The 24999-nt window shown below is 36.2% G+C and overlaps 1 protein-coding gene and 1 long non-coding RNA gene across 6 annotated transcripts in view; one reads left to right on the forward strand and one right to left on the reverse strand.

The window, feature by feature from the left end:
* LOC136974311 (AP-5 complex subunit beta-1-like) overlaps positions 1 to 24433 on the forward strand; it is an 81052-nt gene extending 56619 nt beyond the window's left edge. For 3 of the 5 annotated variants that reach the window (XM_067269157.1, XM_067269159.1, XM_067269158.1), the window contains 11 exons: positions 4608 to 4743; positions 6053 to 6156; positions 6390 to 6459; positions 6526 to 6592; positions 8049 to 8116; positions 8197 to 8273; positions 8343 to 8427; positions 18430 to 18468; positions 18548 to 18608; positions 23675 to 23863; positions 23944 to 24433. In XM_067269157.1, coding sequence (XP_067125258.1) covers positions 4608 to 4743; positions 6053 to 6156; positions 6390 to 6459; positions 6526 to 6592; positions 8049 to 8116; positions 8197 to 8273; positions 8343 to 8427; positions 18430 to 18468; positions 18548 to 18608; positions 23675 to 23863; positions 23944 to 24226 — 1179 coding nt within the window. In that variant the 3' untranslated portion in view covers positions 24227 to 24433. Of the gene's footprint in view, positions 1 to 4607; positions 4744 to 6052; positions 6157 to 6389; positions 6460 to 6525; positions 6593 to 8048; positions 8117 to 8196; positions 8274 to 8342; positions 8428 to 9125; positions 9452 to 18429; positions 18469 to 18547; positions 18609 to 23674; positions 23864 to 23943 lie in introns of those variants that run through there. The other 2 variants (XM_067269160.1, XM_067269161.1) reach the window with 2 other exon arrangements.
* LOC136974369 (uncharacterized) lies at positions 972 to 3663 on the reverse strand. Its single transcript, XR_010880630.1, has 2 exons — positions 3239 to 3663; positions 972 to 1186 (listed from the first exon to the last, which is right to left on the reverse strand). It is a non-coding gene; the product is annotated as an uncharacterized lncRNA (long non-coding RNA).
* Positions 24434 to 24999: the final 566 nt, after the last annotated feature.

A 24999-nucleotide genomic window follows, 5' to 3' on the forward strand; every position in this document is an offset into this window, starting at 1 on the left:
ATTCATAATTAGTGAAAGTAGCATTCTGTGTATGTAGCTGTATTTTGTTTGCTTAATAATTACATCAGTTATGTGGCATTTGGCATATTGTACAGAAATATATAAAACTCAGATAATTTGAAACTAATCATGATTATTTTCCCCCTTGAATACTAACAAAGATAGTTTCAAGGATCCAGAATTTCTCATTAGAGGATTCAGAAAGCTGAAAGAAAATCAGGAAAAAATCACAGAATCTTAATGGGGAATATATAAATATTAAATAAATGTAGATATTAAATAAAAACAAATAATTTTTTTGTATCTCATTAATCAAAACTAACAGAACTTTTGCTACCCATGTTCATGTGATAGTTAACAAAAAAAAAAGAAAAGAAAAGAGTTTTCTTTAAGAATTTGGATTTCTTTCTTTGAGTTAGAAGAGATGTAGGGGAGATCCTTGTATGTTGGGACACTTTTCTTTAAACCTTCATAATTTAAGTTCAAATTGATCTTTAGCTATGACTATTGAATATTTGTATTAGTAATTGATAACATCATTATATATGGTGCAACACATGACCCTATGCTATTTTATTTATGAGAAAATGTCAAATAATTACTTATAGATATTTGTCCCGAGGTACAATCATGGATTGTACCTTAGGACATGAACCAATCCTAACATTTTTGTAAATCTTAACTTCTGCCAGATGAAAAAAAAAAAGATAGTTTATCCAAGTCTTTTCCTTTATAACAATATTTGCTCTATCAGTTAACAAAAATGTTTCATATGCTGGAAATGCAGGTAAATATAAAGCTTAAATGTTCTGTAGAAGGCATTTAAATGATTGAAAACCAAAGATTTTTTATTAAGAAAAACAAGTCATTACAAATATAGGTCACAAACATTACTACTTACTAATTTTTTTAGAATTAATACCGCATTTTTGACAGTAATTTTCAAAAAAGGCGCAATCTTTGTGCACCCAGAATTGACAGGTAACACATTGAATCCAGTCTTCTGTGCTCGAAGTAGTAAAATAATTTTCACCGTACCCCACACAATTATTTTCCTCTTGAACTTCATCACATGAATTGTCACTCTCCAAGATCACAGAAGTTTCATCCTCAGAGCTACTGACTTCAACTTTTTTCTTCTTAAAAACTCACTTTTTAACAGATTTAGCTTTTTATTCACCTCATTCTTTCTTTTCTTCGTGGCCAACAGCTCCAATTTCTGTTTTTCAGGCATATCGGTTAAGACACTCATTTTGCCTTTCCTATTTCTAGTTTTATTCTTACGTGGTGGGGCCTTTGGGAATGGACGAATGGCTTCAGGTGACATTAGTATATTTTCATCCGCATCCTTACTACCAGTCGATGTAGATGGTGCTGGTGATTCTATACTTACTTGGGTATTGTCAGTTTGTTGTTCAATATTGGCAAGTGTTGATGGTCCAGGTAAAGTAATATTTGGTTGTGTATCAGGCATATTCAGTTGTGTGCGCGCAACGGTACCAGTGTCTACATAAGGCCTATCAGTAACAAATTAGCTCAAGAACTCATCTTTGCTAAAAATATTGTCATTGAATGGCCATATTCCTGCAACTTTAAATCCATTTTGAATGTTGGATGGTGTAAAAGCTAGTGGAAAAGCAGTGCCAAAGCATTCAATGACATTATATATAGTTAGGGGAGTTCCTGGTTGTTGCAAAAGTCAATTGTTGCAAGCTTTGTTATAATATTTTGTGAGTGGACCAAAAATGGTTCTGTCTAAAGGCTGTAACTTATGGCTCATGTGAGGAGGGAATGTGAACATTACTATGCCATTTTGCTTGGCCAACTCTATTATTTTAATTGAAAGGTGACTCTCAGGATTGTCCATTATGAGGAGCACTTTATTACCAATATTAGGTCTTACATGTTTAATGAAATGGTTTAAAAATTCCTCAAATTTATCACTATTACACCACCCATTAGGAGTTGCAAGCCCCAAAGTCCCAGAAGGAGCACCATTAATCATGTGACTGTTAAAGTGCACTCTAGGGAAAATCATGCAAGGAGGCACAAAATTTCCAAGCACATTAAAACATGCAATAACTGACATTATTACCTCTCTCTGCTAATGTAATGTTCCCAACTTGTTTCAATCCTTTTGGCACTAAAACTTTCATTGGTGTGTGTACTGTAGATATTCCAGATTCATCTACATTATAGATTCTTTTGTTTGTAAAATTGTATTTCATCAGTATGTCCTTGTCCTTGTATTTATTAAAAAACAAGTTTACATTCGCCTTATTGAAAGCAGTAGCACGTGCTAAACTCATTGCCTTTGGTTTTTGCAAGCTTAGATTTTGATGCCATTTAATAAAATAAAGTCAAACCTGTTTTTATGCGGTCTTTTTTTGTGTGATTTTTTTTTGTGCGGTATAGTTGGCGACTAGTCTCGTGCGATTCGTCATGTCTCACGTTGACTTATTATAGCTAAATAGACTTATTATAGCTAAATAAACTTATTATAGCATAAATGAACTTATTATAGTAATATTATTGCATGAATATGCGAAAAATGACATAATTTATTTTTTAAGTCAACAAAACACCACCTGGACAAAAATATGTAAAACAGATGATAGACGAGACAATGCAGTCAAGTGCTGACATCTGTTGTCAATATATTCTATTTCGTACGGTTTTGAGTTATTTTCTATGTGAGACTTTTTTTATGCGGTCCCTATTGACCGCATAAAAAAAATATTTTTTTAATTGTGTTGTGAAAACTATTTTTTATAGCCACTCGTGAAGTTTTGTGCGATTTTTTTTTTTTTTATGCATTTTTTTTATGCGGTCCCTATCCACCGCATAAAAACAGGTTTGACTGTATTCATAAAATGTCTTACCAGCTTTTTTTATTTGTATCCCAAGAACTTGGATATGTTTTTTTCAAGATAACTGCATATTCAAATGCTAATTTTAAAAATTCTGCTTTGCATATTCCATAGTGAAACTTAGATGCCTTTAAGCAATATGCAACCAATTGCTCTTCTTCATCATCAGTAAATACTCTCTTGACAGCATTTTGAAGTTGATAGACGACATCGACACACTCTTTTTCTTTCTTCAACTTCACGTAATGGCCTATTAAAGATTTTGAGACATGGAACTCTCCGGCTGCTTTCCGAATAGAACAACGTTTTTTAATGACCATATTAATAGCATTTTTAACATTTTCCTTAATTGGTTTTGGCCAGGTGACTATTTTTACTTTGAGGCATCTAAAACATAGTAACAAAAGTAAACAAAATAATATTAAATAAATAGTTGAGAAAAGCAATGCCTTGTACCTTGGGACAGTCCCGAGGTACAAAAAATTCACTGACCTGAGGTACAATTTTCTCTTGTTTAAAACAAAGTAAGGTTATAATTTTTGAATTACAGAAATCCAATGTTATTTATTAAAATAAGTGGTTATGAATGTAGTTATCAACTAACTGTACTGTAATTAAATTACTCACCTCAAAATATTTCGATTAAAACCAAGATCCAAATGGATTGCAAAAAAACAAACACCTATAAAAATTACACCACATGTCACAGCGGTGAAACGAGTCAAAACAGCAAACTTTATGTCATGCATTCTGAATGTTATAATGAAATAGCTACTAGATGTCACTACTTGCTACTTCTTGGTGCATTATTTTTCAAATGACGAGCTTGTCCCAAAGTACAAGGATCTCCCTAAATGTGAAAAACAATCAGTCTTTAAAGACAGTATAATAATAAACTAATTCTAATGATATTATTATATATACAAAAAATAAACAGAAGACAAACAAATAATGTTTTTAAAATAAAATATTAATTTCAAATTTGTTTATTGAATAAAACAAAGCTTTTTTTATTTATTTTTAAATATTTTATTTTAATGCAATTATAATAATCTTTAAATTTCCCAAATGATATACAGTATTTATAAAAATCTAAAGTGGTTATATAGTAAAACATAATTTTTTATAAAAATATATATATACGTGGTACGATCCAAAAGTTCAGGGAATGGAGAAATCTATGACAACAAAAGCGTGTATTTGAAGTTACAGCATATGAAATGGATTCTACCAAACCACGTCTACATGTTCAGGTTAATTTCACCCATGTCATGTGATTAAATTACGAGCGCTGCTGTTTTTTTCTGGAGATAGTTACCTTTGTCCTGCGACGTAATCAAAGTGGAGTTTCAAGAACAACCTCCAACATTTCGACTTCACCGTGACCTTTCACCGTAGAATCACCGTACACCTTTCTTAGCAATTTTAAAATCTCCGTAGGTGTTTTACCTAAACGCTGCCAAAATTTAATGTTGGAGGTTGTTCTTGAAACTCCACTTTGATTACGTCGCAGGACAAAGGTAACTATCTCTGGAAGAAAACAGCAGCACTCATGGTTTAATCACATGACATGGGTGAAATTAACCTGAACATGTAGAGGTGGTTTGGTAGAATCCATTTCATATGCTGTAACTTCAAATACATGCTTTTGTTGTCATAGATTACTGCATTCCTCAAACTTTTGGATCATACCACGTATATATTTTAAATTTTGTTTTAATATGATTTATATTTTAGGTTATTTTGAAATTTATTAAGAAAATGCTTGAAAATACAGATGTGTGCCAAAGTGGAGACTGGCTTTTGGGAAACAGTATATTATCTGTTTGTTGTAGTTTTCTACAATATCAAAACATAAATTGTTTCTATACTGGTAAGAATATATCATCTGAGTTTTGTTTTTAAATACAGATTTTAACATATACTGATTAATACAAAAAGTTATGCACCAAGGAAAAGGTATTGGAATTGAATGAAATGCTATTAGTGTGAACATATCATTGTCATTAAGTGATAACAATATCATAACAAAGGGCCAGTTTCCTGTGGAATGATACAATTTCATTGAATATTTGGTATCTTGTAGAACATCCTCTTGCTTGGATACATACAGTGTGGTTGAGTGTGGAGGCATATAGGCACCGTATGCCATCCTCTAACAGATTTACCCACAGATATTGCAACTGCTGCTCCAGATTGCCAGATCCCTTGTGCTCGTAGATAGTCAAAGCTGACAACCCACCTGGTCCACAAATACTTCATAAGTGACGAATCTGCAGATCTGGCAGGCCAAGAAAGTGTGATGTGACAGAGTCATTATTGGGAAATCTTAGTTGTGTGCAGCTGAGCATTATCTTTCTAGAAAATGGGTATTTGTACCATGCCATGAAAAGAAACACATGAGGACAATTTCTTGAATATACCACTTTGCTGTCAATGTTCTTTGTACCACCAATACTTACAATAGTCATACAAGTGATTGTTATATCTCTTTTTAACTCTTTAATGAGTTTTATTCCTTTTTTTCTTTTACCAATCTTTTAATATTAGTTTTAATTGCATTTTATTATACTCCCTTCTTTTATAATTTACAGGTATTTTATTATAAATTGGAACCCAGTTGTCACAATTATCTATAACATACATATAATTTCTGTCATCAAGATTGCTGTAAAATTTAAAACAGGATCAATGATGAGCACTTTGTTCAAAATGCATAACTTCAGAAACTAATAAAAGCCTGTGTTTCCATCTTAATTGTATTCCTGTATTATTTGTTCTCTCAAGCATTTTATTCTTACTCATAACAAAGCCAACAATGCTGGGGTGCTAATGGCAAAACACACAGTGATCATTATGCATGCAAATTTGTCTCTGTTAGTTGCTTGCCAATAGTATAGGAAGAGAGAGGATAACCTAGCAAAACTTCTATCTCTGGATGGTGGACAAAGATACCATTTCAGCTGTTTGTGCTTGTCTCACAACACTCCTGGTGGTCTGTTAGAACATCCAGAGTGCCCTTTCATATCAACTGCCCACAACACCTCCTCACAGTCAGAACAGCAGCACTTTGATGGCATTGCTAAATTTTACAGTAATTAGACTGTAACTTTATCTAGGTGCATAACTTTTTTGTCAATGAGTGAATCAGTATTTTATAAATGTAAAAAATTTGTTTATAGAATTTGGAGAAATACTATATCAAATGATGCAGTTTGAAGATGTAGATATTAAAATTCAAGCTAAATTATATTATTCTGCTCTTACTTTGCTCTCTTCGCAAAAGGTAAAACTTAGTTGTTTTTATTTGATTTGATAAATAAGTTATAATTAAAATATGTTCTAATGAATAAGGTTAAATAAATTTTAGAAAAATAATTTGTTGGTATAAAGCTTTGTTAGATTATTTGCATTTTTATCTTTTAAATTTTCCTTCAGAGAGAACTTTATTAAATTATCTTATTGTTTATACGATGGTGATTTAAATAAGGTTTTAAGTATAATTACTTCCAATTTTAGGTGCAGAAATTATTTGAAAATCAAAATCATTCTCTTCCTGCAAAACAATCTCTTTGTAATCTTGTCACAGGTAAAAATTATTGTGGTTTACATGAATTATAAATATGCAAATTACTAAAAAAATGTTTGTGTTTAGGGAATTCAGCCTTTCATCTAACACATCCAATTCAACACCTTCAAAATCCTGTTCTCAAATTGGAGAGGTAATTTATAATAATTTATTGTAATCATTCAATTGCAATAACAATAAATTTAATGTACGTGGTACGATCCAAAAGTTCGGGGAATGCAGTAATCTATGACAACAAAAGCATGTATTTGAAGTTATAGCGTATGAAATGGATTCTACCAAACCACTCCTACGTGTTCAGGTCTGTTTCGCCCATGTCACTTGATTAAACCGCGAGCGCTGCTGTTTTCTTCCAGAGATAGTTACCTTTGTTCTGCGACGTAATAAAAATGGAGTTTCAAGAACAGCACTGCAACATTAAATTTTGTCAGCGTTTAGGTAAAACACCTACGAAGACTTTAAAATTGCTAAGAAAGGTGTACGGTGATTCTACCATTGCAAAATCGAAGGTGTACGAATGGCATCGGCATTTTAAAGAGGGCCGAGAATCCATTGCAGGCAATAAACGCTCTGGCCGACCTTCGACTTCACGAAACATGGAAAATGTTGAGTTGGTCTTTCAGTGTGGTTTGCAAAGATCGTCGCCTAACCCTTGAAAAAATCGCTGAGGCTACTCACTTATCAAAGACTAGTTGCCAGCATATTTTAACAAAAGATCTTAACATGCACCGAGTGTCTCAGCACACTGTCCCTCGGCTTTTGACCTCTGAACAAAAGGAAGAACAAATGAGAATATCGGGTGATTTAACAAAGCCGATAAGGATCCAGCTTTTTTGAACCACATCATAACAGGTGATGAAACGTGGTGTTATTTATTAGATATCCAATCAAAACGTGCTTCTTCAACTTGGAAATCACCCTCCTCACCGCGATCAAAGAAATTCCAGCAGGATCGGAGCAAAGGGAAAGTTGTGATGGAGATATTTTTTGATTCTCAAGGAATTGTTCATTCAGAATTCATTCCCGAAGGCAGAACAGTAAACAAGGAGCATTATCTAGACATTTTACGTTGTTTGAGGGAACCTATTCATCGTAAACGGCCACAGATCTGGCAAAGTGGAGACTGGTACCTTCTGCATGACAACGCACTTGCACATCGGTCCCAAATGGTCACACAGTTCATCACCAAAACTCAAATTAATGTGTTTCCACACCTCGCCTATTCACCAGACTTAGCCCCGTGTGATTTTTATTTGTTTCCATCAATGAAAAAGCATTTGCAGGGACGCTGTTTTGTGTCATCAGATGAGGTGAGAGCAGCATTGCAGGAGGCCTTACGGGAGGTTTCAAAAAATGGCTTCCAGCAGTGCTTCCAGAAGTTATACGATCGCTGGGGAAGTGTATCATCGCCCAAGGTGATTACTTTGAAGGTGGTTGTGCATCGGCAATATAAACTTTTTAAGGTAAGGAATTTTACGCCAATTCCCCGAACTTTTGGATCGTACTACGTATAACTGTTCATTTATAATTATTTTAAAAATATTTACTACATTCAAAGATTGGTTTTAAAATTTCAGATTTCTTTACAGAATTTTTCCTGCAGAATCTCAACTTGAAACTAAAACAATTCAAGATATTTCATTTGAAATTACCAAAGGTTTTTTCTACATTTTGTTTATTATATTTACATACAATTACTATTATAATTTATTTATTTAGTTCTCTTTTTTTCTAAAGAAATTTTGGACAAATATCACAAGTATATATATGAAGATTTTGTTCCTGTTGTTACTATTCCTCTTACACTTCAATTTGTAAGCAAATATAATTTATATCGATATTGAAAATAGAATTGACTTCTTAATAATTGAATCAATAATCAGACAGAATGGACAAATACAAAGTTTGAGATACTTTACTGCATCGTCTTCAAATTTTTTTCTCTTCCTTATTGTGATGAAATTAATGGTAAGTGTTTTAACATAAGATTTCTTAAAAGCAACTTTTTTCTCTACAGAATAATACATGATAGAATTTATTCTAAAAAATTCTTAAATTTTTTACATGAATTAAAAAATAAAATGTCTATTCAGTCATTTTCATGTTTAATTGTATATCTTTATAACTAAAAAAAATAGTTTTAAATTAAAATCTAATTATATAATCTGATCCAAATTTTTTCTAAAATTCAGTAAAAATACAGATTAAGAAAAACAATCATCAATAAAAGTTTGGTATGTTTATACTGACATCTTATACAGTAATTTGATAATATACTCTAGCAAACAGAAATCAAGTGTCATGTAAAACTATAAATTTGATTTTTCAAAAGATTATAGATATAATAATGAATTCTATTCAGGGATAATAGAATAAATCAAATAGATAAGGATAAGTCAACATTATTATTCTAATAATGAATTTCAAAGTGAAAGATGTGTATAAAAATTTCCAATATACAAAATATACCTATATTTACCACAAGAATTTTCAGAAAAAACATACCTTTGTTTATTATGAATTTATTGATATCTTTTTTTGCTGTGAAAACAGAGAAAATGTAGAGAAAAGGATAAAATTACAAGAATTAATACAGGAGTAACTGATATATTTTAAAAAAGGAATTACTTACAAAATATTATAAATGTGAGATTTATGCCTTTCAGTACTTGTTGCTAAATGTAAGTGTTTACACTAAGAATCTTCTGACACCAAGTAGGTTATGCCTACTACTCAAATTTTCAAGCATTTTTGTGGATAACAATGAAGCAGTCTGATATGTGAGACTATGAGTAAGATGGAGAAGGAAACAATGAGATTCAGTTGGAAGAAGTCACTCAATGCAGTAAACTACCATAAAACATTTATTAGTTGGCACGAAAGGTCATACAATATAGTGTACATTGAAGTATGACATATTCATCATGTTTATGTTCATTACAATCATAGAGAGAGAGCATTTACAATACCTTTGAATCCTGATAAATACTTCCCACACTGCAAAGCATAGACAAACAGATCCTGATGATGTATGACAAAATAGTTCTAGATATTGAATTTGGATGATATTTTCTATGTTAAATAGCAGCCAAACAGAATTCAGATGAAACACATAAACAAAAATCCAAATTAGTAGTTTCAAACACTGATCCTAATGGCTTGAAAAACAGGTGATGACTGATCAAAATCATCTGTCCCTCATTACATTTAAAAGTGGTTTCCCAGAGGTAACTAATAGTCGAGGTGTTGTAAGGTGTCACAATTGACTCTGAAAAAATGTCATCTGACACCCTCTCAGGTCAGAAAGTTGACATAACTCATCTAATGAGATCATATAATCGTGTTTTTTCTTCGTTTAGTTTAATTCTCACATAAAGATACTGCTGAAAATGGTAAATCAAGAAAGAATAGGAATAATAAAGCTAGACTAGTATAAACTATTTACAAAGTTATGCAGTCAAAAATTTTAAAATAAAAATGACTTATTATCCAAATTATGAAAATCAGTCACCATTATAACTACAATTTGCTTAGTTATTACCAAAATAATAATAATAATTTTAAATAAATAACATCATATATGATAACGAAATCACAAATTTGCATTTAAAAAATTAATGATTTAATGTAAAATTTATTAATAATGAAAATATTAAACCTTTCATGATATAAAATTAATGAATTAAAAAAATTGTATTAAAAGATAAACTTTGCAAGGTTGTGGTAGCGTAAAAGGGGTGAAGACCCAGGACTACTCATAGGTATTGTCTGAGTTTGAAAGTGAGAGAATAGTGTGATAAGGAGTTGGGAAGAGGTGAAGGTGAAATATAAAGGAGGATAGGAAAGGTGATGAAAGTGGAAGAGTCGTGAGTATCTCCTCGCCTTTATTTAACTAAAAATACTGATTACAAACAATATATACAAGTGTCGTACGGTATACAAGATGAAATGTTACAAGTTGAAACCGGTGATCAAGTACAAAGTATAATACATAGTGGAAAGGGAATCCAGAAATACAAAATCATAGTATAGCTGGTAGAAGATACAAGATAGCCAAAATGTCCAGAAGAGCAACATTTGAACTCCAAGTAAAAATAATGAGTAGCCCATGGGTACGTACATTCCAGTCTACGACAATAAATGAGGTTGACACAGGAGGAGCAATAAAGTTGCTACTCAGGAAGGATGGATGAACCTTGTAAACACCGATTGTTCAATGATGTAACATGGTGGGAATATATGTGAATAGATGCAAGATACCATACAGAATACCATGTGAGATACAAAATACAGTATAAAATACATAATATAGCATAGATGCAGAAACAATGTAAAATACCAAAATATGAGATACCAATTACAATGTAAAATGCAGGTACAATAAAATATAAAATACAAATTACAATAAAATGAAGGAAGTAGAATGAGATATCATACACACGACACAATTTACAGTACACTATATACAATACCATTACCATTACAATAGCAGTAAGGTAGACTATGGTGGCCCAATGGTAGAGATACCACGCACAGGATACAAAGTATAGAAATCAGTACACAGTTTTATACCATAACTGTTAAAAGTAGGATCAAGGGCACCGGTGGCTAGGATGAAACTCTTGAGGGCAGTAAAAACTTCCCTGTCCTCCACGAGAATCCTTGCAGAATACGGCCAGTTGAAGCCCTTTATCATAATTGTCTGTTCCAGATTTGTCCTATTGTCATTGAACTTCGGGCAGTGGGAGATCAGGTGGGTTGAGTCTTGCACAGTGTTGTCACAGTCACAGTATGGGGTGCCACAGTTTCTGAAGCTATGAAGATATTGCCTTAGGTTCCCATGTCTGGTGAGAAGCTGGGTGATGTGGAAACTGACATGAAAGAACCTGTTGCGCAGCCTGGAGATGATATCCGGGAAGGTATGGTGAAGTGGAAGGTAGTCCTTCCTGTGTTGCTATCCTCCCATTCAAATCTGGGTGTCGTGGATCACATTCTTGATGACAGTGTTGGAAATCTCCAAGTAGCTGGGACTGGCCGAAGAGGCAGCTGCTTGCTTGGCAAGGGCGTCCGTCCTAACATTGCCCTCGATGCCAATGTGGCCATGGACCCAGGAGAAGGCCACGTTGTTGTTTCGTGTGTTTTGAAGTTCGTTGTTGATAAGACCCGATAGAGGGCTGCAGGATTGACCAGCTGCCTGATGGCAGTCTGACTGTCAGAGCATATCCTGATGTGCTGATTTTTAATTTTAGATTTATTGATGTAAACCAGGGCTTGGTAGATGGAAAATTGCTCAGCCTGCATGATGGTGCAGAAGCCGGGCAAGCCTGAAGCACGCCTGGTAGGTGTAATTACAGTTTTTGTAGTCCTTGATCACAAATTACAAGGTGCGTTCCATAAGTAATGCAACCAATTTTTTCATGATAACGATATCCCATAGCTAGTTCTAACCTGCTGTGCTAGGTGACATGGGGTGTTAGCTTCAAAATTTGCTCAGTCTTGTTTGCCTCCAAGCTGCTGGTGGGTGAAGATATCTGTTTCCGTGAACCCCATTTTGAGTTAATGTGATACAGTGCAATGGATCATTTTGTGGAGCAACGTCATGCTATCAAATTTTGTGTTAAACTTGGGAAGTTTGCCACCAAAACCTTTACATTAATTCAGCAGGCCTTTGGGAGTGCTTGTCCAAATCACAAGTTTTCCAATGGTACAAGTCGTTCAAGGATGGTCGAGAGGAGATCACCAACAAACCCTGCAGCGGACATCCAACCTCCTGAATCAATGAAAATGTGATGCGTGTGCGTGATTGTTTGAACTCTGACCGATGGTTGAGCCTTCAATTGATTTTTTTTCATTTTTTTTTTTTTTTTCGTTTAGGAAGTTCATCATTTTCCCTTTTGGGGATCAGAATGCCCCTCTGTTCTACAGAGCACTGCAGAGGGTTCCTAATCTTTATTACAATCTGAACTTTACAACATAAAACAAAAAGAGACATAATAAATAAAAGAAGTTAAATACAGTTCTATACATTGGTGCGTATCAGTTGGTCTTGCAACTAGTAGTGGCCACTTGCCACTTAGAAAGCATCGGGAGACTTATCCCGATGTAATGCTAGCTTCTCTTGAATATGGCTTTAGAAAGCCTCGACAGTTCTGGTAAGAGTGATCTAGTCCATATAAGGTTGTATATATCCAGTGGCGTAGGTGGGTGATACCCGGTGTGGATATCGTGGTGTCACCCTTTTTAACTCTTTTATAAAACAGTGTTCAATTGTAATATCTTCGCACTCAAGCAACTTGCACAATATAATGAATATGTGATGTCACAACGTATGAGTTTAGATTTATAGAATCAATCATAGTAAGATTTTCAGCTGGTGTGAGCTCTCGTGGCAAGCCGTTGACCTGTTTTTTTTTTTTTTTTTAGGTACAGGCCCTACCGGGTGACACCCAGGGCGGCCTCCCCCACTGCCCTGTAGCTACGCCTCTGTATATATCCATAGTAAGGTTGGGATTTTCATTATAAAAGAGGCACTCCAATTCATTACAGAGAATAGCGTATTTAGGACATTTCAGTAGGAGATGTTACCGTTTGGCTGCTATCTCCACACACACACTCCTCAGACGTACTTCTGTTTGCCTTTTTAAAGTACGTGTTACACTTAGCATGGCCCGAAAGGACCTGTGTACTTATAAAGTCATTTTTTAACCAATGTAGGTCTCATAACCGTTCTTGTATATTCAGTAGGATGCCATAAGTAAGCCTATCCTTGTCTGACCCAGTCCATCTAACTTGCCACTTGTTGTTCATACTTTCTCTGATGGCCTTTTTGATATGTGCCACTGGTATCTCCTCATAATCTATTTCTGCCTTATTGGCAGCTTCTTTGGCTAATTCGTCAGCCGTCTCATTGCCGATGACTCCGCTGTGACCACAGACCCATTGAAACCTAATGGTTCCCTCACCATTATGACATAATCTGCCGCTTGATGTTAACAGTAACTCTATTTGTGTCTTTAAATTGCAGCAGTGTATCAAGGGTGCTTCGACTATCCGTACAAATTAGTACATCTTCATTATTAAGATACTCACAGCAATATTTTACTGCTTCATGTAAGGCCAGCTATTCAGCCTGGAATACCATGCAGGCATCATGCAACTTGAATTGCTTATGCTCAATCTCTTGACCACCTTGGTAAATGACCAAGGCTGCTCCAACACTATTCTCACTTTTCGAGCTGTCAGTGTAAACTTCGGTCTCATACTGACAACTCTCTGTCTCCTCTGTGATGGTTACCCATTCAGGTGGGCTGGGCAACTCTGCCAATGCAGGCTTGGTACAATAAGTACCAGCTCAAAAAGTGATATCGTCTATTACAATTGTTTGGTCTTTCCTCAGGCTGTAACAATAGGCCTTCTCGTGTATTAAAAGATCAGTTGGCACTTCCCTACATATCACAAGCAGGGCATCAGTAGAAATCATCTGGAAGGCTTTTGTTATTCTTAGTGCAGCATGCCTTTGTAAAGTAAGTATTGTCCTTTTATTTCGAACACCATCATCAGCGGCACTGTGCCATGTTGCAGCCACATACGTTACTCTCAGGACGAGAACAGCTCTATAAATCTCTCTTACTGCCTCCGAGTCGAGGCCCCAGTCAGCCTTAGCGACCTGTGCAAGGTTGTAGAACATTTGATCACCTCTGTTTTTAAGTACCTTAATATGTTTGCCTGAGTTTAAGTTCTTGTCTATTATCACACCAAAGTACCTCATTGACTGGACAATTTTTATGGACTTATTATTCATTTGGATAGTAGGGACTTGCTTATACAGGTCTGGTGCCCCACTATGATGAAAAACCATCCCTAGGGTTTTCTTTTCATTGAACTCTAGCTTGTAGTTGTGGCCTAACTCTACCACCTTAGCAAGTAGTCTAATACCTTTCTCCTCTTTTTCACGTCGAGAGTCTGCACTAAAGAGAAGGATGGTATCATCTGCATAGGCATACTTTATTGCCCCTTTATCCTGTTGCAGGAAACTGTTATATAAAACATTCCAAAAGAATGGGCCGGAATTCAACTCTTGTGGACACCCTTGACTGATTGTCCAGGTAATGGTGCGGTCGCCATGGGTATAAGTCACCATCCTCTCACTTAAAAATGCTCTTATGAGGTAGTACAGATTTCTTGGGCAGTGTATCTGTCGTAAATTAAGGAGGATTTCATCCCACTAGGCATGGTCAAATGCACCCCTGATATCTAAGCTTAAGATGCAACAATACTTAAGCCACCTGACAGCTTTTCTTACATCATTAAGTACAAGACATATTACATCTTCTGTCGATTTTTGTGGCAGAAAGCCATACTGCTTAGTGCTAAGGGCCCCTTCCTTGATGACTTTGTACGTTAGCCTTTAAACTATAAGATAGTCTAGGATGTTCCCCATTACAGGGAGTAGGCTAATAGGCCTATAACTGTCTGCCTCATCCTGATCCATGCCTGTGCCCTTAGGTATAACTACCAATTTTGCCACTTTCCACTTCTCGGGGAAAACCCCATATTCCAAGCACATGTTATATACTTTGACAAAGGCATCTGGGATCATAGCCCAGATACTCTTGACTATTTCACTTGTTAAATCGTCACCTCCAGGCACCTTAGTCCGCTTCAGATGTCGTACCCCATCTTTCATCTCAGCGTACATAAAACTGGGTGCATCGGTTTCATTATATAGTGTTTGAATAGTGCTCCTCACCTCCCTGTGTTCCGGAAGATCTTTCTCACTGTCATCCGTTGGAAAAAAGCAGTTCATTAGAGTGTCAATCGTTTGTTCAGTGTCTCTAGTGTATCTGTCATTCACCTTTAGGCTCCTAAGCAAGTTCGTAGATTTGAGTTTATTAGTTCAGCACTTAAAAAGGTAGCTCCACGGTTTACTGGAGCTTTCTGTGCAAAACTCCCTCCATGAAGACAGTTTAGTCTCTTTAATGGTCCTCTTGTATTGTCTCTCATGTTCCTGATACTGTTGGTACCTTCTATGTCTTTCAGCCAGGCTCCTGGCCCTTTGGTACCGTCACCTTAGGAGATTGTTTTCAGCCCGAAGAGCTGACAGCTCCGCAGTCCACCAAGGGACAGCTTTGTCACGTTTACATTTCCTTGGAATATGTTCTTCGCACAGTTCTTGTATAAGGTTAATAAAAGGTGTGATTTTCTTTCTCACTTGCAACAGTTCTGCTTATAACATTGTCCAGCTGAAGAGTTGCTATTCGTTCCACCAGCTTCCTCTCAATGGCGGCCCAGTTGGCCTTGTTGATGTCATATTTCTGTCGATGCTTTTCTAATATTTTGCCCAGATCCAAGTTTGAAGATTATATATGCATGGTCACTTAAACTTGCATGCCCAGAGACATCCCATTCATTGACTGTTCTTAATGCTCTACTATTACAACAAGTGACATCTACCCAACTCTTTCCAATGGGGTCTCAAAAGTAGGTAGAGACTCTGGGTCATTCAAAGCAAACAACCCCCTGGAGTTAATGAATTGTAGAAAGTCATCAGCCCTATCATCATTCTCTGGATTGCCCCACAGTTGAGAGTGGGCGTTTATGTCTCCCCCTATTATTAATAAATCATTGGGGAACTGGTCAATAATGAGGTCTAGTTGTTCCAGGACCTATGTGAAGTCATCTGCTATTGAGCACTAGACACTTATCACTACATACCTTTCCGGGCCTGTACCGACTGTTGTGCAGGCAACCTTCTGTGTACTGAGATTCCCGTGATAGAATGATGGAATCTGTCTATTTCTGAGTATAATAGCCGCAAGTGGTGATGGCTCGTGAAGTGCCACATATTGATGTCTAAGGCAGCCAATTGAACCTCTGATCTGATAGGGCTCTTGAATGAGTGCTACGTCTATCCCCTCTATAATCTTACAAAAGGCGGCCATAGTCCCTATAGATTTTTGCAAATTCACTTGAACAACTTTGATTTCACATTGCCCTTCCTGTCTGGGACTACCATCCATAATCAATCTTCAACATTATAAATTTCCTGGTCTTCTGAATAGCTGGGCAATTTTTATTACACGCATCGTGATTGTAGTTCAAGCCATTATCTCTTTTACAGTTAACACACAGTTTTATCGTTTTCTTATTCGGGCAGTCTTTGTATGAATGATCTTGTCTGCACTGGCTACAGACTTTCCTCGCCTCTGGGCAATCTTCAGCAAAATGCCCAAGGCGGCAACACTTGAAGCATTGAATTACTGATATGAAATCCTCTACACTGCATCTTATCCATTGAATGTTCATTCTCTTCAATTTCTTGAGGATGTTTCGGTAGACTGGGCTAAGTTCCAGCACCCAGTTGGTATTTGGTTTATCCTTTCCACCAAGTGGGAACTTGGCAGTAACCTCATTTTTGAATTGGTCAATGTTGTTGTGGACCATCGATATATCTTCATTCTGAGAGAACAAGCTATCCACCACATCTTCCTTCGAGTATTCTTTGGGAACCCCATATATAATGACTCGGGGCTTTCTTTTGACCGGTTCCAAGGTCCTCAATCCTGCACTTTCAATTTTGGTCTTTAGCTTAGCTTTCTCTTCTACCGTAGCCACCTCTATAGCTACTCCATCTTTCTTTAATTTACGTACACCTTGAATCCCTACTCCTAGTCGTTTAGGGTTTATTTTTTCCTTAAGTCGCCTCTTCGTCTTCTCCAGATCATCCCGTTGGACTCCAGCTCAACGAATAACACTTCCTTCCTTGGCAGGGCTTTCTTTGCCACTACCACTTGAGTACAGAGGCTTGTTCTCTGGCATTGCCAGTTTGTCCATCTTAGCGCTCATCTCTTGGAGTCACTGTTTGATGTCTTCTCTCTCTCTCCGTTTCGGAAAAGTTCAATGATATCTTCCACCGTTTTCATTATAAAGTCATAATATTTTCGTGTACTTAGACGAGAACTGCCGTTCTTCACCAAATACCTGGATAACTCCCGCCGATACCTTTCGGCAATCTGAAACCTCTCACCTTCAAGGTTCAGCTCCATCTCCTGCTCCTCCCCAGAGGAGCTACTTCCCTCACTGTCCTCAGGTTTGGTCTGCTTGGCCATTGAGCCTTGAAAGAGGCCGTTGATTCGCTTGCTTTTGGTTTCACTAAAGATAATTACTTACAGGACACATCTCAAGAAGGTAGCAAGCCACCCAAAGAGTCAACACGTAATAGATAGCAGACAAAGCAAAGGGCTCGAATAAATGCACCAAAATATTGCTCTAAGCCTACGAAAAATGCACACAATTCGCAGTGGGATTGCATCCCACCTTCAATTGATAGCAGACACTCTAAACATGACGAAAACAACTGTTTATTGCATTGTGACTGAAGATTTAAACATCAAGACATCATCACTACAACGCGCCAAGCCACAGTGCCTTCGTTGTAAATGATTTTCTGGCCGGGACCCACAACCCATTGGTTCCCTAGCCTCTCTACAGTCTTGACCTGGCTCCCGTTGACTTTTTTTGTTTCCTCGCTTAAAAGGGGCCATGAAAGGAAAATTTAATTTAGAACATAGTTAATTAAGTTAAAGTTCATGAGAAAAATACAAACTATATAGAAATACAAACTCAATAGAAGACTGGATTGAGGGATCAGACGTGATGTAACCTCTCATTCTTACTCTTAATTACCTATTATCATGCACCTTTCAGCTCTTGCTAAGCAAACTATAATATACTGTATATTATTATATATATCAAATTCGATTGGCATTGTTGTACTATATAGGTATGCATTGCTTAACAACAAGACTACATTCCAAGAAATACATCATTAAGTGGCACATATCTATATTCAATTTTATTGATTTTTTAATTGTTTATTTTAATCCCTGTTGCAATTGTACTTTGTCTTAAAATCTATTAATCCAATCTGGATCATTTATTGTAATATATTTTACTGTTTTTTATATGCAGATATTGAAGTTTTACTTGCTAAGAAGAATACAAAATCAAGTAAACATTATAATTTTGTAAATTCTATATTGTATAATAATAAAACTGTTTAAGAAAACTAATTACATTTTTTTTCTAGATGAAGTTGTGAATTTAATACTTTGTCCAAATTCACCTAAACCTTTAAATGTTAAATGCAGGTAAGTAATTTTTGGAAATTCATTATAGAATTGATACATTAATGGCAATTACATGTATTTTTGAAATTATAAATATTTGAATACATTAAAAAATGTAAATATAATTTATATGAAATGCAAATAAATTGTTCAAACCTTAAAAGCAAATAATATCATTTCATTAATATTTGTTAATGAATATATAAACTTAAAAAATGTTCATAGTACTGTTCTACTTCCTACTGACACCGGGATTTATATACTACTACTCTAAAGACGAACCTGTTACCGGTGTTTCTTTTGTGAAATCATCTTATAATCTTCTCACAAACGTTTTCGAACTTCTATGAGTTCTTCTTCAGGTAAATCAGAAGATTTTGAAAAAATAGAACAGAAGAACGAACTGCTCCATTTAATTTTGCCGTGGCAGACATGCGCAGTGGTGTTTGGATGTTGATTATTGTCTATGCGCATCCAAAAGGACTTGCCAGGCCGATGAAATGTTGATCTCTTCTTTTTGGTTGATGCAGATATTATTAAAGCTCATTTTATATATAGCGATAGCTTCTAACCACTTTATATGTTCCGGGTGGGGTGTCGTTACGACAATTCTAGCTTTATCAAGTTCTCCTGTTCGGACGCGTATATACTTAGCGCTGTGTTGAGTTTCCCGTGTTGTAGGTCCGCTTGGTGTTCTTTTAATCTGGTCTTTAACGAGCGCTTAGTAGAACCAACGTAAATGAGTTCTCTTTGCCATCTATTATCCATTAGAGGGATAGAATACACTCCGTACATTCTGTTGAGATCCGGAGGGTCTTTGCAATTTCTTAGGATGTCGGCTACTGTGGGACCTCTTCGATACACTATCTGCATCTGCTCTCTCTTGGCTATTTTTCCATACACTCCTCTAACGTATAGGTTGTATGTGACAGGAAGTCTTGTTAATTCGTTTTTGTTAGTGTTATCCTTTGCCTTTACTGCAGGTGTGCTTTCTTGGCGGTGCTGTTTGAATATACATTGTATTAGGAAGGGGCATCCGTGGTCTTTTGCGACTTTTTTAGGGTAAGTTATTTCCTTGCCCAGAGCCTGCTTTGTGGAGGAGTGGGAGATCGCTCTTCTTACCAAGGTTTTGAAAGCAGCTGTTTTATATGAGAACGGGTCGTAGGATCCCCCTAGGTATGTATATTGGTGTTGCCGTTGGTTTTCGGTAGACCGACGTTTTGACGGCAGATGCTTCTATCTTGATGGCAATGGAAATGGGCTTCTGTTCTGCTTGTTTGCTCTATACCTATGACTAAGCCATAAGGGTTGTCGTTGACAGTCTTTATAAAGGCCGCTATATCAGGCTCCGTCTTCCATAAAATGAGTACATCATCCACGTATCTCCTATAGAACAATAAATTCTTGGGATGACTTTACTTTCCATCTGCCTAACAGCCATCTCACATAAGTTCCCTGACACCGGGCTACCCATGGGGACACCTTTTGTCTGTTTATAAACCGTACCTTCAAAAGAGAAGATTGAGTTGTAACAAATAAGATGGGCCATTTCGAGTATATGTTTATTCAAGTATATTTAAAATCTAGGACTGTGATAAGTTTTGGAGACTCAGGTAGATCCTTCATAGCTTATGAGGTTTTCTGGATTTTCAATGGTGTAAGGATAATCCTCTAAGCTTGGCGAAAGGAGGTGGTGGGTAGCCCTCTCTAGTTTTCTTGTTGGTGCTCTTGCCTTGTCCACTATTGGGCAAAGGTTAAATGCCTGGAATTGGTGCACCTGGTTAAATGCCTGGAATTGGGTAACATTGTTGTTGAACGCCCCAACACCCCAGGCTCTTCGCATTCGCCAAGACCCATAAACAAGATTGACAACTACGACCGGTGGTGGATAAAGCTAGAGCCCCTACTCGTAAACTTGAGAGGGGTGCACACTCATTGATAGCCCCCCTATTGGATGGCTACTCGTACAACATCGCTAACTCAGTGGACCTCATCTCTATCCTTAAGGATCTTCCCTCTCCTCCAAGATTTATCACCGTTTTGGATTTTAAATCTTTATACCCATTACTGGAGCTCCTTCCAGCCTTTTGCGCTCTCAGGGACCTCCTCCTTGGAATTGTTGGAGACTGCATTTTGCACAAACAAGTGCTGGAGATGGTCCACATGTTGTGCTATAACTCTTTTTTCATGTTCAATGGAGCTGTTTACACACAAAAAAGAGGAGTGCCTAAGGGGAGCCCAGTGGCGGGAGACTTATGCAAGATGGTCATCAGACAATTGGAGCAAAAGGTCCTGCCGCACTATCTTCCTGACATCATCTTGTACAAGAGGTATATTGACGACATAATCATATTATGGAGAAATGTACCTGATGTGTCGGCATTTGTAAAAGCGGTTAATGACAACCCTTATGGCTTGACCATAGAATTGGAACAAGCTAACAACATGGGGGTCCACTTCTTAGATCTAAACATCTGCATTGAAGGACCGTCTATACAAACTTCGGTCTACCGTAAACCTGGTACGCCCTCCCTTTACATCCTGGTTGGGTCGTGTGACCCATTCCAATACAAGTCCGCTGCTTTCAACACGCTAATTAAGAGGGCATTTTCGCATTTGTCCACTCCAGCAGCACTGGCCACCGAATTGGAGCACATCAGATATGTAGCGACCATCCACGGGTACCACAAGCTTATTAATAGATTAGTTAACCGTCACCGTCGCACAGCACGTATCTCCGACATCCGCTCACGTCTCGGCAATCAACCTGAGGATGAGACACGGATCCCCGTCACATATAATCCGTACGTGGCGTCGTTATATAAGAGGATTACCCACAAGTGCCTTATTAAGATCACATACAGAAGATGCCCCACCATATTGGACATCCTCTGCAATGGGAAGGATTCCCCCGACCCCAACAGACTTCCGGGCATCTACTCCATACCTCTTAAGGATCACAGGTTTGACAGAAACCTTGTTTATATCGGCTCAACCAAGAGATCCTTGGGAATCAGAATACGTGAGCACAATGCAGATATTCTCCATGGGAGAAATTCTACGGCTTTCTCTACTTACGCAACCGATCCGGACATCGAAACGGCCCTCAACCAAGCCAGACTTATCATCACAACGCCTCACTCTGAACACCTGAGGTGGTTGGAGGCTATCTCCATTTACAAACACAGCTGCGCCACCACCTGCTTAAACTATAAAGAAGAACTCAATTTGTCCACCCCCTGGCAGGCCCTCATCGACACGGATCTTTAATCGCCTTCCACTCGCACCGAATGCGCATGTCTGATCAACCAGCTGCATCGTGAAGCATTCGATTTCAGTTTAAAAATAATTTGTTCCATTATTCGATCTGCGTTACTCGTTTTTTACCGTCTGAAGAAGAACTACCAAGTTTGAAAATGTTTATGACGATCTTTCATTTTGTGTCTAACACCGGTAAGAGGTTCTCGAAAGTGTGATTTACATCCCCGGTGTTCCATGATTGTATGTAGAAAGTTAAAATGTATTTAAAAACTTCAAATTTGAAAGATTAATGGAAGTCCAAATATTATTTTGAAATATCAAATAATAAGGTGATACAGGTTAACTATTAATAAACTGGCATTCAGTTATCCGGTTTTGCATAAAAAAACTCACTGCGTTACAAATTGGAATAACAAAATGATTTAAATGTAAACCGCAACATTTTACGCACCAAAAGTCACGTGGCTTGCACTTTGGCGCTTAAAACGTTATGGCTTGCACATAAATTCATCTTCAAAATATAGCCACTTAGAGCGCCACTATCGCCACAATATTTTTTTGTAGGAAAAAACATTGCATTTAAAATTCATTTCTTCAATAATACGTATTTTGAGAAAAATGGCATTTACAACCTTATGGCATTGCACGCTTCATATATAAAATGAGCTTTAATAATATCTGCATCAACCAAAAAGAAGAGATCAACATTTCATCGGCCTGGCAAGTCCTTTAGGACGCGTATAGACAATAATCAACATCAAAACACCACTGCGCATGTCCGCCATGGCAAAATTAAATGGAACGGTTTGTTCTTCTGTTCTATTTTTTCAAAATCTTCCGATTTATTCGAAGAAGAACTCATAGAAGTTTGAAAATGTTTGTGAGAAGATTATAAGACGATTTCACAAAAGAAACACCGGTAACAGGTTCGTCTTTAGAGTAGTAGTTAAAAAATGTTAAATTTAACAATATTGTATAAACCAGTAGAACTGAATAACCAAATGACCAAGACATTTAAGGTGATGGCTTATTATTCTGGGAATCTGGGATCAAATCCTGACAGTTGAAAATTCCCAGGAGTTTTTTGAGAGTGTCTGTCAGGATACATAGGGTCCTCGTCCTTCATCTCTATTGTGAGTCTGGTCAAACCCACAATGACTGTGAAATAATGTTGTGAAAACAAGTGATGTAACTGTTCTCAGTATACTGTCATATCTGTTTTGAGTTTTGCAACAGTGAAGTCAGTACAGTTAATTAACTCTTTCATTTCCAATGTCCATTTCATCCATTGGCATGGCTTACCTATTTTAGTGGTCTGTGGCTGGACTGCCTCACAAAGATCATGGTTAGGCTTGTTTTCCTAAACTGGTGTGTGCATTGCAGTAGCCATACTTGGACCAATGCTGCTTTCACTAATTGTGGCCAAGAGAGACTGACATATTTTTCGAATGTGAGCCTCTGCCTAATTCACAAGCACAAACCTTGTTAACCCCTGGGTGTTGTCTGAGCCAGTATTAGACTTGGATTGTGTTATCACATGGTGATAACATGACTAAGATGAGCTCCACAGATGTGGATTCAGTCACTCTTGGCTTCATTTTTCCAAAGACCTCACTGGCATGGGTGACCCTACCAGAAGCAGATGCTACAGCCAGCATAATCTGTGGTTCATCAGAATTACTGAGCTCTCACCACAGCAAGGTGATGACTGGCGAGAGAGTTGTTACTACTACTGCTACTACTACTACTTATTTTAAATTGTAAAATATATTCCAATATATATAAATATCTTTAAAAATAACTGATATCAATATATGTATTTTCAGAGCTGAATTTACATGTCAAGATGGCAGAAGTTATCAAAATGATATTCCAAGTATAAATGTTCTGTTTGAAGATTTATTTCTTCCTCTTCCAGTTCCTCCTTTTCTCTATGAAAAAGTTTCCGAAAACATTTGGAGACGAAAACTATTTGATACTCTTTGGACGAATTTTGATCTTCAATCCAACAAAGGGTAAGATTATAATTTAAAAATTTTTAATTTCTTTAATAAATTAAATTGATTAATTTTATATATTTTTTTGTTTTTTGTAGTATTTTTTCTTCAACATGTCAGCAGTCTGTTCACAAATTAAAAGTTTCAAAATCAAAATTAAGTGAAATCACAAATCAATGGAAAAGATTTTATATTCACAGTTTAAATAACAATACAAAAGAAAGATTTGATTTTGGCATACTTCTTCCCAAATGTTGTCATTTATTAATGAAAATTGAACTGATCAAAGATATTCCTATACTTCACATCATGACAGATAACTGGAGCATATTTCCGTTACTGAGTTCTTATCTTCAAAAATTGGAATCTGTTGAAGGGTAAATAAACATATTCATTTAAATTTTCCTGCATTCCAAATTTGCTGCAGCAGTTTGCCAGTTTATTGTGATAACAAATAAAAATATTTAGTCAATATGTCATAATATCACAGATTATCTTTAATATCAGAAATGATTGTTAAAGTACTATTTTATTGTATAAATGTACAAAATTTTTATAAGAAATAAATACCTATTGTATTTAATCAAATTATTAGGAAATCATTTTTTTATAAAGTATATAAATTCATTTGCTGAATCATGTAAGCTGATAAACTTTTTATAAGACTGACAACAAAATGAATACTGTATAAATTATTTTTTGCATTGGTGAAAAAATATGAGTAAATTATAACATCAAACTAAGCTTAAAACAATTTTACTAGCTCATTTTTTATTCATAATTCAGATACTTAAATAGGAAAAATTTGATAAAACAGTGTTATTTAAACTGATTTGTTTAGGAACTTAAATTTATTTATCAATTATCATGTGCAAACTCATATACTACCTTTATCAGAAGGTAGCTTACTACACAACTGTTGATGGCATCTATAAAATTGTTTTTTGGAATTTGCCAAGTTGGTCGACAACTTAATACCATGCAGTAAAATATCGGCTGAAATTTTGGGGTTGACCCCAAAACACCAAGTCTACTACGGACAAGATATTTCCATTTCTTGCTTGCCGGTCAATCTCATTGCAAGGCAGATTCACCTTTCATAACAAAATGTGACTGTATATTCTTAATGAGTCAGTGCCTTGTTCTAGAATTAT

The sequence above is a fragment of the Centruroides vittatus genome, unplaced genomic scaffold, assembly GCF_030686945.1.
Source record: "Centruroides vittatus isolate TY-2023 unplaced genomic scaffold, ASM3068694v2 contig_347, whole genome shotgun sequence".
Classification (NCBI taxonomy): domain Eukaryota; kingdom Metazoa; phylum Arthropoda; class Arachnida; order Scorpiones; family Buthidae; genus Centruroides; species Centruroides vittatus.